This window comes from Hyla sarda, chromosome 5 (assembly GCF_029499605.1).
Source record: "Hyla sarda isolate aHylSar1 chromosome 5, aHylSar1.hap1, whole genome shotgun sequence".
NCBI lineage: Eukaryota > Metazoa > Chordata > Amphibia > Anura > Hylidae > Hyla > Hyla sarda.
Window position 1 is genome coordinate 151,291,358 of NC_079193.1, and position 13,744 is coordinate 151,305,101.

General features: G+C 41.1%; 1 protein-coding gene across 4 annotated transcripts in view; it reads left to right on the top strand.

Moving 5' to 3' along the window:
• SUGCT (succinyl-CoA:glutarate-CoA transferase) overlaps nucleotides 1–11,225 on the top strand; it is a 1,132,767-nt gene extending 1,121,542 nt beyond the window's left edge. For 3 of the 4 annotated variants that reach the window (XM_056520503.1, XM_056520499.1, XM_056520500.1), the window contains one exon: nucleotides 10,905–11,225. In XM_056520503.1, the coding sequence (XP_056376478.1) occupies nucleotides 10,905–11,068 (164 nt within the window). In that variant the 3' untranslated portion in view covers nucleotides 11,069–11,225. The remainder of the gene's footprint in view (nucleotides 1–10,904) is intronic. The other variant, XR_008844018.1, reaches the window with a different exon arrangement.
• The last annotated feature ends 2,519 nt before the right edge of the window (nucleotides 11,226–13,744 follow it).

Sequence of the window (13,744 nt, forward strand, 5' to 3'; positions counted from 1 at the left end):
CCCCAAGTCTTGACTTCAATCTCCTGCAGTTTACAAGTTTAGATGAGACTTCCAATATTATGAAGTTGCCAAACTTAACTGAAAACTTATGCAGCTAGCATTTAAGTATACTTTATCCTATTAAATAGCACATCACAATGCCTAGCATCCTGTTTTATAGAGATTGAGCTGCCACAGGGATGGGAACTGTCACCAAAGAAAACTAAACATAGCACTGGTGAGCATTAGGTTCTAAAACAAGGCCATGCTTCCCTTGTATAGATCCCTATGGGCAGTCCAGAAGCTGAGGGGTTAGCATTGCTGTCTTTTAGCACTGGGGGCTTGTGTTCAAATGCGACCAAGGGGCAACATCTGTATGAAGTCTGTACTGTATGTTCTCCCATGTGTTTGTGTGGGTGTTCACTCACACTCCAAAAATGCACTGATAGGTTCATTTAAATTGCAAGCCCAAATAAAAACAGCGACAAAAATAAATAAATAGAGAAAGTATAAATTAAAAATAATTATATCCACCCTTAGGGTGCATGCACACCACATTTTGCTATCCAGTTCCTGTAAACGGTTTTCCTTCAAAAACCGAACTAAAACGTATTAAAAACCGGATGTATTGACTTAACATTGCAAACCGTATTGCAAACGCATCATACGGTTATGTCCGTTTGGCGACTTTTACGGTTGGGCCCGGTTTTTCAGCCGTGCTCGCAACCGGAGTATACAGAGTTTTTAGGTCCGGTTGACCAACCGTATCTTAACCGGATACGTTTTTAATAACATGGAAGTCAATGAGAACCGGACTAAACCGTATGAGTGTACGGTTGCAACCGTTTTAATCCCTCCGTTTTTATTATTGTACATGCGCAATGCAAGCCGAAAACACCACCCACCTTCTAGAATGTTCTTTCTGGAAAACTTTATTTAGAAACAAGCTGAACATTGACAGACGTATACTTTTTTTTAGGGTGAAAACAGATACAACCGGATTAAACCGTACATCACGATTCAAACTGTATACGGTTTCAAACCGTATACAGGTTGATCTATGTGCACAGTGTTTAATACGGTTGAGTCCGGTTTTTGCCTATCCGTTTTTTACAAAAAACCTGATACGGGAACTGGATAGCAAAAACGTGGTGTGCATGTGAAATGTAGCATTGGACATTCAAGCATCCTAAGGCCATGCAAAACATAAATGATTTATGGCTCTTAGAAAACGAGGAGGAAAAAACAAAAATGCAAAAATGAAAATTGACTGTGTATTTAAGGCCAAAATGGGCAGTGTCCTTAAGGGGTTAAAAGATGATCATGCAATTGACTCCATATGTGCGGCAGGCTGTCTGCAATCATATTGGTATTTAAAGGTATGTGTATTGTCCAAGCAAGAAAGTATGATAATTGTACAATTATGTACTTGACTTTTCAACTGCTATTGCTCTTGTAAGCTTTTCCAAAAACACTTAAAGGGGTACTCCGGTGGAAAAAAATTATTCAAATCAACAGGTGCAAGAAAGTTATACAGATTTGTAAATTACTTCTATTAAAATATCTTAATCCTTCCAGTACTTATGAGCTTCTGTATGCTCCAGAGGAAGTTGTGTAGTTATTTTTAGTCTGGGCACAGTGCTCTCTGCTGACACCTCTATCCATCTCAGGAACTGTCCAGAGCAAGAGAGATTTGCTTTAGGGATTTGGACTCTGGACAGTTCCTGACACAGACAGAGGTGTCAGCAGAGAGAACTGTGGTCAGACAGAAAATAACAACTCAACTTCCCTTGTAGTATTCAGCAGCTGATAAGTACTGGAAGGGTTAAGATATTTTAATAGAAGTAATTTACAAATCTGTTTAACCTTCAGGAGCCAGTTGAAATGAATTTTTTTTTCCCACTGGAGTACCCGTTTAACCACTGCTTATATGGTCCACAATGCATTGTTCTTTGTAAAATTATATAACTGTAACACACTCAGATGCAGGACCTATTATAATGTATTCTTCACAAGGTGTTAGTTACTTGCTTGTTGAAATACAGTATCTATGGTTAAAGTATAAACATTAATTTACTGGATACCATACTTCAACCACCCAAAATGTTAAGACCCAACCAAAGTGAGGCCACTAAATGATCTACAATACATATATTTCTGCAGGCCAAGTATTTGGAGAACTTCTCCTACAATTCTTCCAAACATCAAACATCTTCCAAACAGCAATTTATTTGCCTTGTGGTTTTGCAGGCAAAAGCAACTTACACTGTGATAGGAAAAAGAGGGTAGACAGGTCCAGCCTCAGGGACTGACATAGACAGCAAGCTAGCACAATGTAGGAGAACAAAGCAGCAGATACTGTAACAACACCTCATACACATACAGTCATGGCCTTAAATGTTGGCACCCTTAAAATTTTTCAAGAACATTAGGTACGGTATTTCTCACAGAAAAGGATTGCAGTAACACATATTTTGCTATACACATGGTTATTCCCTTTGTGTGCATTGGAACTAAACCAAAGAAGGGAGGAAAAAAGCAAATTAGACATAATGTCACACCAAACTCCAAAAATGGGCTGGACAAAATTATTGGCACCCTTAACTTAAAGGGGTTCTTCGGTGCTTAGGCATCTTATCCCCTATCCAAAGGATAGGGGATAAGATACCTGATTGCGGGAGTCCCGCCGCTGGGGACCCCCGGGATCTTGCACGCGGCACCCTGTTTGTAATCAGTCCCCAGATCGTGCCCCTCAGGCTTGCATTGAGGGGCGGAGCGTGACGTCACACAGGGGAGGAGGCGTGACATCACACACCGCCGGCCCTGTGGTCGCCGGTAATCAGACCCGGAGCGAACACGCTTCGGGGACTGATTACAAATGGGGTGCCGCGTGCAAGATCCTGGGGCTCCCCAGCGGCAGGATTCCCGCGATCAGGCATCTTATCCCCTATCCTTTGGATAGGGGATAAGATATCTAAGTACCAGAGAACCCCTTTAATATTTGGTTGCACACCCTTTGGAAAAAATAACTGAAATCAGTTGCTTCCTATAACCATCAATAAGCTTCTTACACCTCTTAGCTGGAATGTTGGACCACTTCTTCCTTTGCAAACTGCTCCAGGTCTCTCTTATTGGAAGGGCGCCTTTTCCCAACAGCAATTTTAAGATCTCTCCACAGGTGTTCAATGGGATTTAGATCTGGACTCATTGCTGGCCACTTCAGAATAGGGCTGGGGGGTCCGTAGCAAGTAACAAGCATGTGCCTGGCTTCCAGTCATGCCCGTACACTCTATCTATGGTTCTGGAGTATTGACAGTCCTCCAGAACCATAGAGGCAGTTTCCAGAGAGTACGGGCATGACAGGAAGCCAGGCAAATGCTTGTTACTCGGTGCGTGATGAGCGGAGAATCCTGTAACCGGCGCCACTCTCTGTGTAACGCGCTCCCTCCCCATGTAACGCGCTCCTTCCCCAGGGTATACTAGAATTCTCTCTCCCTCCAAGAAAAGCAGCTGCCAGCCGACATCAGCCGATGAGACCCTTGAGGAGGCGGGGTGAGTGCGGGAGAGTCGGGGATGACATGTGTAGCTAACACGGGGGGGGGGGGGGGAGGGTATAGGAGAGCGGTAATACCGTGATACCGCCATCATTTAAAAAAATACTGTGATATTAATTTTAGGTCATACCGCCCAGCACTACTTCAGAACTCTCCAGCGCTTTGTTGCCGTCCATTTCTGGGTGCTTTTTGACGTATGTTTGGGGTCATTGTCCTGCTGGAAGACCCAAGATCTCGGACACAAACCCAGCTTTCTGACAATGGGCTGTACCGCGCGATCCAAAATCTGTTGGTAATCCTCAGATTTAATGATGCTTTGCACATATTCAAGGCACCCAGTGCCAGAGGCAACAAAACAACCCCAAAACATCATTGAACCTGCATCATATTTCACTGTAGGTATTGTGTTCTTTTCTTTGTAGGCCTCATTCTGTTCTCGGTAAGCAGTAGAATGATGTGCTTTACCAAAAAGCTAGTTTGTGCTGACACTGATGCTCCCTGAGCCTGCAGGACAGCTTGAATATCTTTGGAACTTGTTTGGGGCTGCTTATCCACCATCCGAACTATCCTGCGTTGACACCTTTCATAAATTTTTCTCTTCTGTCGTCACCCAGGGAGATTAGCTACAGCGCCATGGGCTGCAAACTTCTTGATAATGTTGTACACTGTGAACAAAGGCAAATCTAGATCTCTGGGGATGGACTTGGAACCTTGAGATTTTGATATTTTTCCACAATATTTGTTCTCAAGTCCTCGGACTTCTCTTTCTGTTTTCCATGCTTAGTGTGGCACACACAGACACACAATGCAAATACTAAGTGAACTCCTCTCCTTTTTATCTTCTTTCAGGTGTGATTTTTATATTGTCCACACCTGTTACTTGCCCCAGGTGAATTTAAAGGAGCATCACATGCTTGAAACAATCTTATTTTTCCACAATTTTGAAAGGGTGCCAATAATTTTGTCCAGCCCATTTTTGGAGTTTGGTGTGACAGTATGTCCAATTTGCTTTTTTTCCTCCCTTTTTTGGTTTAGTTCCAATACACACAAAGGGAATAAACATGTGTATAGCAAAACATGTGTTACTGCAATCCTTTTCTGTGAGAAATACTTAATTTTCTTGAAAAATTTCAGGGGTGCCAACATTTACGGCCATGACTGTATACTGTTTTGTCTGTCTCTGATATACTTTAGTATGCCAACAAAACCAAAAGGTATGCTGAGGCACTATACTGAGGTTCCCTCCATTTCTCAAACGTTTGCTATTTTTATTCAGGGCCCAAAAGCATAATCTACCAAAAAGTTTGGTTCAGTTCAATGAATGGCCTCCGGCATACATTTTTTTTAATGCAAACCGGCAACATTGAGGAAAAATATCAAGTGAAAGGGACCTAATACTGAATGTATAGCGATATGAGATATAAAAATACAAACAACATAGTGGCAAATTAAGCTGGTTGCATAGAAAATTCCCCCATTGCAAACGGTACAGGGGGAATGCAGTATTGAAATGAAGAAAAATTATTTGATCCCCTGCTGATTTTGTACATTTTCCCCACTAACAAAGAAATGATTAGTCTATAATTTATGTTTATTTGAACAGAAGAGACAAATTAACAAAACAAATCCAGAAAAAAAACACTTTAAAAAAGTTATGAATTGATTTGATAGAGGATTTGCATTGATTTGATAGTAGATACATTTGTGATCCCCTATCAAAAATTAGGAGTTCTCCTTTAAAGGGAATGCTACTAATCTTAGCTGGTTACCTGTATAAAACACACTTGCTCACAAAAGCAATCAATCAAATTCCAAACTCTCCACCATTTTCAAGACTAAAGAGCAGTCCAAGGAATTTAGAAACAAGATTGTAGACCTACACAAGGCTGAAATGGGCTTCAAGACCATCACCAAGCAGCTTGGTGAGAAGTTCTCAACAGTTGGTGCGATGATTCACAAATGAAAGATAGAAACACAAAATATTTGTCAATCTCCCTCGGTCAGGGGCTCCTTGAGATCCCACCTCATAAAGTTTCAATGATCATGAGAACGGTGAGGAATCAGCCCAGAACTACACAGGAGGATCGTGTCAATGATCTTAAGGCAGCTGCAACCATAGTAACCAAGAAAACAATTGGGAACACACTACGCTGTGAAGAACTGAAATCCTGCAGCCCTCACAAGGTCCCCTGCTCAAGTATGCAAGTGTACAGGCCCATCTGAAGTTTGCCAATGACAATCTGAAAGATTAAGTACATGTACATGTGAGGGTAAAAGCTGAGGTTAGGATCATTCCCTTAAAGGGTATGTTCACACTGAGGAATTGGAGAGGAATTTCCACGAGTAATTCTGCTTGCTTTTTCCTCTCCAATTCATTCAGCAGTGAAAATCCCCATAGAGTTGTACAGAATTTCTGCCCCTCAGTTCACACTGAGGAACTTCCTCATGCAGAATTCTGACGAGGAAGTCTGTTCTGCTTGAAGAAAGAACATGTTCTTTCTTTCAGGCGGAATCAGCGTCTTACTCCCATAGAGATCAATGTTAATTTTTTTTTTCAGTCAGAATCATTTCCATGCGGAATTGGCGCGGAATTGGCGAGGAAATGGCACGGAATTGGTGCGGAATTGGCGCGGAATTTCCGCATGAAAAGAAAAATATATATATCATACTCTTCTCCTCCTTCGCTTGAAATGTTCATTTCCGCGTGTGGAATTCCGCTCGAATTCCGTGCCAATTCCGCACCAATTCCGCTCCAATTCTGCGTGAAATTCCACGCAAAATCTCTGTGAGTTCTTGTGGAAAAGTAACAATATTTTGAGGCAGAAAATTTCTGCTTGATTTCCACCCCAATTCCTCAGTGTAAACATACCCTAAAAGAGTACTCCTAATCTCAAATTGTTACCTTCATAGAAGACACCTGGGAGCCAGAAATCTTGCTGATTGGGTTCTGTGCCACAGAAGGTGGATGTCTGGTAGTGGTGGCATCAGCTGAGGCCACCTATGTCTAAGCTAATTTTTAACCTGTGATCAGTCCAATTTTATAGTGTTAAGACATAAATGCCAAAAAAGGGGCAACAAACTTAAATGGTCAAATAAACAGTGATGCTGATCTCATGAGATGTAGCCAAATTGTGTCAATTTCTACATGAAGTGTGTGTGTTAATGTTGAGAGAAAAACATTTATAATTGTTCATGTACATGAAGCCCAGCACTATTCTATGAAGAAAAATAATATTCCAGTGTACAGTAAAGAATTTGCTTGTATTTAATACTTATTAACCACCCAATATTAGTTCTGGTGAGATGAATATTCTGTAGATATTGTGCATTCAAAGAACATCAGTTTCTATTAAACATTTAGAGCAAAATCCAATATGTTTCAATGCGCTTTATTCTGGTGCTGGCTGCCTAAATGAGAGCAGTATAAAGAGAAAGGTCACCAAAAAAGTAAAAAATTAACAACATCTACCTTCCAATTAAATGCTTGAAATGCAAGTTGTTTTTGTAATATAAAAGAGGGGCCTTTCACTATAACAGGGCTTATTCTTGATTGCATCAACAGTATTCATGACTTCAGGGAATGGGCTCTATCATGGGGGTTCTTACTAACAGCGTTGTTCTATACCATGGTATGACTGTAAAACATATTTTGCAGAAACCACAGCGGCTTTCGTTCTGTTATAGCTTTGCTGTCTCGGCTGCTTTACAAAGGTGTGCTCTGTTTATCACGCAGCATTACTCATGCCACAGAAACAACACGTTCACTATTTTGTTGAATAGAAGCAAATATGTGTAAAAAATAATTTATAACATGGTGCTTAATTTATCCATAGATGGAGAGCAGTTATTCCTTACCCATGTCTAGATTACTGCAGATCATTTACTATTTGTGAACCAGGATACTTTATGGCATGCTGCACAAGGTGTTTCTGTCTTAAAGGGGTTATCCACCATAAGGTGATTTTAGTACGTACCTGGCAGACAGTAATGGACATGCTTAGGAAGGATCTGCACTTGTCTTGGGGCTAAATGGCTATGTTGTGAGATTACCATAACACTGTGGCTAGCTTTTTGTGAACAGGTATTTCCTGTTTGACTTTTCTTTTTTTCACTACAAATCCCACAATTCCATTTTCCTCCTTCCCACACATCAGCCACCCCACCCATTGAAACATAAATTAGCTGCATCCATTCAAAAGACCTTTGGTTTTCAATCAGGATGCCTCCAGCTGTTGCATTATTTGCAGATTGCTCTCTCCACCCATTGAAGCAGACAGGCTTCCTGCCATCAGCTGACTAGTGAGTCAGGTCTCGGCCACATTGCAACCTGGGAAAAATCTGAGACAATAGTCATTTTGTATGCTGTTAAAAATAAATATTGGGGTGAGAATCACAGAAGAATTGTGAGAAAACCGTCACACACAGGTACAGACATTATATTATGAACTACACTAACTTTACAGCCCCTGTAGCATAGTCAAATAAAAAAAAATCCTGGAATTCCCCTTTATTACCTTTAATCAATTATTAAAGCCAGAATTTGTTTAGTCTTTTTGCTATTATGGTAGTTTTGTCTAATTGCATAACTGCCGTCCTATGACTTGTATCTTTACCCCTTTAAAACGACTCGGAGACGGCTTGATTTGTATCATAATTAAACATACCGCAGAATTGTTTCCAAGGAAATTTTCAGAAATGATTAACTCTAAGGCCTGATCATTTGGTTTGGCACGGTTAACCCGAATGCCACAGGCATATATTTTAGCTTGTTACAAAAAACCTCAAAACCATCAGTCCAAGTGCACCAAATCCCATGGAAGTTATTGGACAAACAAACAGCGTTCTCAGGGTTGTGTAAAGTTAAAAGAACAAAATTTTTGCTCTTTTTTTTTGCTTTGCTCTTTATAAGATGAGGATATCGGGAGATACCTTTCTGTCCACATATTAAATCTTCCCCAATAGTTTCCTTTGCTAATTGATGGGCGAGATAGCATAGCATCCTGCTCTATTTATCTAACAAAAATGTTAGTGTAAACAGAGCGTAAATTGGGTCCTTTCTAAAATGATCTAATCAACCTAAACTGGTTGGTTTTCAGCTAATAAATACTCCTGAAAGAGACCATAAATGAAGCTTTCTCTCTGTGCTGATGTAAAGCTGCATTAGGCTCTCTTAAATGGGCACTCTCATTAAAACTAATTTTTGCTATTGCACTCCTTATGGTAAATAAAAAAAATTTCTATTGTACTGTGTTTAAAATTATTATTTTTTTCTATACTTTATTTGTGTTTAAAAGTTGCCACTACGTTTCTCCCCACTTGTCCGGAGCACACTTCCCCCCATCTCTTGCACACGTCTGGTGTGGCAGGAGTCCAAAATCAGGAAATGCAGTCTGGAGTACTGAGGGGGGGGGGGGGGGGGTGCATCCTTATCCAATCATAGTTCATCTCACACTGAATTGCTCTGGGCTGTGTGTAGCAGAGTGAGGGAGGAAGTTCTCCACTGTATGGCTTCAGATGATGTCACACCAAATGGGTAACGGCCCTTCCCCGTCTGTGAATCTGACTAAGACTGAGCAGAAAATACAGAGCAATATCAAGGTAGAAAACTAACAAATAATAAAGGCAGGGGGTGGTTTATCATGATGGGGGCAGTGAACTGGGAGGAATATAAAATATAACAAGATCATGAGAGGCACTCTTTAAGGCCCCATCCACACTAGTGAAAAGCCTGCTCAGCCTGCCGATTTCTGAAGCACTGGCCAACTATCAATAATCTGATGGAAGCCTCCTGAATCTTCCCCAACAGAGCATATCAGGGAACAGATAATTTGACATGTTAAATTTCAACTGTCTGACCTGTTTAATTTTTGGGGAAATATGCTTTTGCTGGTCTTTCAGGGGTAGTTATTTTCCAGAAAATTTTACTGGTTTTAAAGCCTTACAGTACTTATCAGCCACTTTATTCCCTGGAGGACGTTGTGTAAGCTTTCCAGTCAGAAATGGTGTTCTCTGCTACCATCTTTGTCCTTCTCAAGAACTGTACGGAGCTGGAAAAGTTTTCTATTTGTTCCTGCCCTGTACAGTTCCGGATATGGACAGAAGTGATAAGTATCTGATCTCTCCTCTACTCATATCCAGGGTCTAATAAAGTTTACACCGTTCTTATGATTACTGATAGAGTAAGCAGCATAAAACCTACTAAATAGGCAAATTCATGAGGCAACAATTCGGGTTATTATTATCACTACCTCAATATAAATTGGGGAGCAGGAAACAGTCGTGCCCAGGCTGCCAATCAGACGTGATTAGGGAATGAACAGGTGATTAGTTCAGGATGCTGCATGCCCCAAGGACTAGTTAACCCTAATTAGCATATGGCAAGGGAAAACTTTGAGGGTAAGGTCACACGTAGTGTATCAGCAGCGTATATATAAAGCCGCTGATGCGCTACTGACCGTCCCTTGAGACAGCCTTCTACTTTGCCCATGTGTCCTGCTTTGCCTGCTAAAAGCAGAAATCTGCCACTATGAGCAGACACAGAGGGAGCTGCGAGTTGCCGGCACGCATGCCCAGTGTACTCATATTGCAGCCCCTCTCAGCCTATCTCAATGAGCAGACAAAGCAGGACACACGGGCAAAGTAGGAGGCTGACTCTAGGGATGGTCAGTGGCACATCTGCAGTGCTAAATATGCTGTGGATGAGCTACGTGTGACCTTACCCTAAAACATTGAAGGATATATAGATATGGTATGAAACAGTAGGGTATGATGTAGAATCTGCTTATGGTAGTTAGATAGGATAAAACCTGATGACAGGTTACCTTTAACCCCATTAAAACAACTGTTGACCAAATGTAGTTTCTGGAAGAAACCAAGGATTGGCCATGTTGAAATCAAACATGGCCAGCCCCTCTGTCCATAGTTATTTGCAATTAGAAGACCCCTATAAACATTATGGATGTGATTTATCAATCAGCCTGAAACCCTAATTGTCTGTTTTTTTCCACAACAACCAATTACAGCTCAATCTTTGAATCTTAACGAGCTCTTGTAAAGTGAAAGTTGAACTGTGATTGGTTGCTATGGGAAAAGCAAGACAATTAGGGTTTCAGGCTGATCGATAAATCAGGGCTAATATATTTGACAGATTCCGCTGAAATTCCTCTAAAAAAAAAAAGAGGGACAACTTTTGTATGGCTAGCTTTATAATTAAACTAAATACTATATTATTTAATATCCATAAACCATATATTTTATGAATAGGTGATGATCATGTTGCTTTAACTACGCTGCTGAATCAAAATAAAATTATGTAAACCTAAGATTTGAATTATCTGTGGATTAAAGCCAGTGTCATTTTTATGTCCATAGGTCCTGCAGTAAGATTCAACAATTTCAGCATATGTTCACCTAAGGCACCACCAATAATTGGACAACACACAGTGGAGGTCTTGAAAAACATTTTGGGATATGAAGACAGCTATATTGCGAAACTGATAGAAGGCAAGACAGTATCTCAAAATGAGGTCCAATAATATTAAACCATCGACAATGTATGTGTCTAATCAGTACTATATTAGAGGAATTACATTCTGCATTTTGATAATTTAAATCAAGGATACAGTGTTTAATTGTAATATTGATCCATATTTTCATTAAAGCACATTGGACAATTTTGTCATTATATAGTCTTAATGTGGGAATTGAAAATGTGAGAATAAATGTTGTCATATTCTTAAACAAAAAGTACCTGATACAAAGTTCTGTATCTCCTAAGGAAATATTAGGTTAAATGGTTAGATTCTGGCACCAGTAGAAACTGTTAGGCCGGGTTCACTCATTGGAAAAAGTGCGGAATATCCACACAGAAAGCATGTGCGGACATTCCAGACATATGCCCGATCCAACAGGTATTAAGACTGATCTGTAATGTGCCGTCTCAAACGGCAATGCATTTACAGGCAAACTCCGCAAAAAGAATAGACATGTCTATTCTTTCTTCAGACGCCGGATTTGGGATTTCAGCAGCAAAAACATCTGGCGGAGAAATTCAGCCATGTGTACCTTAATACCCCACAGGGGTTTCACGACTTTTGCATATGTAAAAAAAAAATTGTAAACGCAATGCTCCTCTCCTGAGCATTGTAGTTCGACCGCAGGGCACTTGATGTCCACACATGGGGTATTTCCATACTCAGAAGAAATGGGGTTACAAATTTTGGGGGGTATTTTCTGCTATTAACCCTTGCAAAAATGTGAAATTTGGGGGGAAACACACATTTTGGTGAAAAAAAATATTTTTTTTCATTTTTCCATCCAAATTTAACGAAAATTTGTCAAACACCTGTGGGGTGTTAAGGCTCACTATACCCCTTGTTACATTCCGTGAGGGGTGTAGTTTCCAAAATGGGGTCACATGTTGGTATTTATTTTTTTGCATTTATGTCAGAACCGCTGTATAATTAGCCACCCCTGTGCAAATCACCAATTTAGGCTTCAAATGTACATAGTGCGCTCTCACTCTTGAGCCTTGTTATGCGCCCGCAGATCATTTTACGCACACATCTGGGGTATTTCCGTACTCAGGAGAAATTGCGTTACAAATTTTGGGGGTCTTTTTTTCCTTTTACCTCTTGTGAAAATAAAAAGTATGGGGCAACACCAGCATGTTAGTGTAAATTTTTTTCTTTTTTTACTCTAACAGACTGGTGTAGCCCCCAACTTTTCCCTTTCATAATGGGTAAAAGGAGAAAAATCCCCCCAATATTTGTAGTGCAATTTCCCCATATGTGGGCATAAACTGTTTCCTTGAAATACGACAAAGTTCCGAATTGAGAGAGCACCATGCGCATTTGAGGACTAAAATACGGATTGCATAGGGGTTTGACATGCCTGCCTGGACAGTCAGTGGCTGTCCGGAAATGCTGAGACTTGTTGTTTTGCAACAGCTGGAGGCTCCGTTTTGGAAACACTGCCGTATGATACATTTTTCATTTTTATTGGGGGGGACAGTATAAGGGTGTGTATATGTAGTGTTACCCTTCATTATGTGTCAGTGTAGGGTTTTTAGGGTACATTCGTACTGGCGGATTTTACGGTGAGTTTCCCGCTAGGAGTTTGCGCTGCGGCCGACCTCCAGCTGTTTCAAAACTACCAGCATGTACTGACAGACCGTGCATGCTGGGAGTTGTACATTTGCAACAGCTGGAGGTGCACTGGTTGGAAAACCTTCAGTTAGGTTCTCTTACTTAACTCAGTATTTTCCAACCAGTGTGCCTCCAGCTGTTGCAAAACTACAACTCCCAGCATGTACTGATCGCCGAAAGGCATGCTGGGAGATGTAGTTATGCAACTGCTGGAGATACGCAACTATAAAAGGATAAAAAGCCCCCCAAAATTTGTAGTGCAATTTCTCCCGAGTACGGAAATACCCCATATGTGGCACTAAACTATTTCCTTGAAATATGACAGGGCTCCAAAATGAGAGAGCGCCATGCGCATTTGAGGACTAAATTAGGGATTGCATAGAGGTGGACATAGGGGTATTCTACGCCAGTGATTCCCAAACAGGGTGCCACCAGCTGTTGCTAAACTCCCAGCATGCCTGGACAGTCAGTGGCTGTCCAGAAATGCTAGGAGTTGTTGTTTTGCAACAGCTGGAGGCTCCGTTTTGGAACCACTGCCGTACAATTTGTTTTTAATTTTTATTGGGGGGGGGGGGACAGTGTAAGCGGGTGTATATGTAGTGTTTTACCCTTTATTTTGTGTTAGTGTAGTGTAGTGTTTTTAGGGTACATTCGCACTGGCGGAGGTTTACAGTGAGTTCCCTGCTAGGAGTTTGCGCTGCGGCGAAAAATTTGCCGGAGCTCATACTCGAAGCAGAAAACTTACTGTAAGCCTGCCCGTGTGAATGTACCCTGTGCGTTCACATGGGGGGGCAAACCTCCAGCTGTTTCAAAACTACAACTCCCAGCATGTACTGACAGACCATGCAGGCTGGGAGTTGTACGTTTGCAACAGCTGGAGGCACACTGGTTGGAAAACCTTCAGTTAGGTTCTGTTATCTAACTCAATATTTTCCAACCAGTGTGCCTCCAGCTGTTGCAAAACTACAACTCCCAGCATGTACTGATCACCGAAGGGCATGCTGGGAGATGTAGTTATGCAACAGCTGGAGGGATCGCAACTTCAACTCCCAGCATGCTGGGATT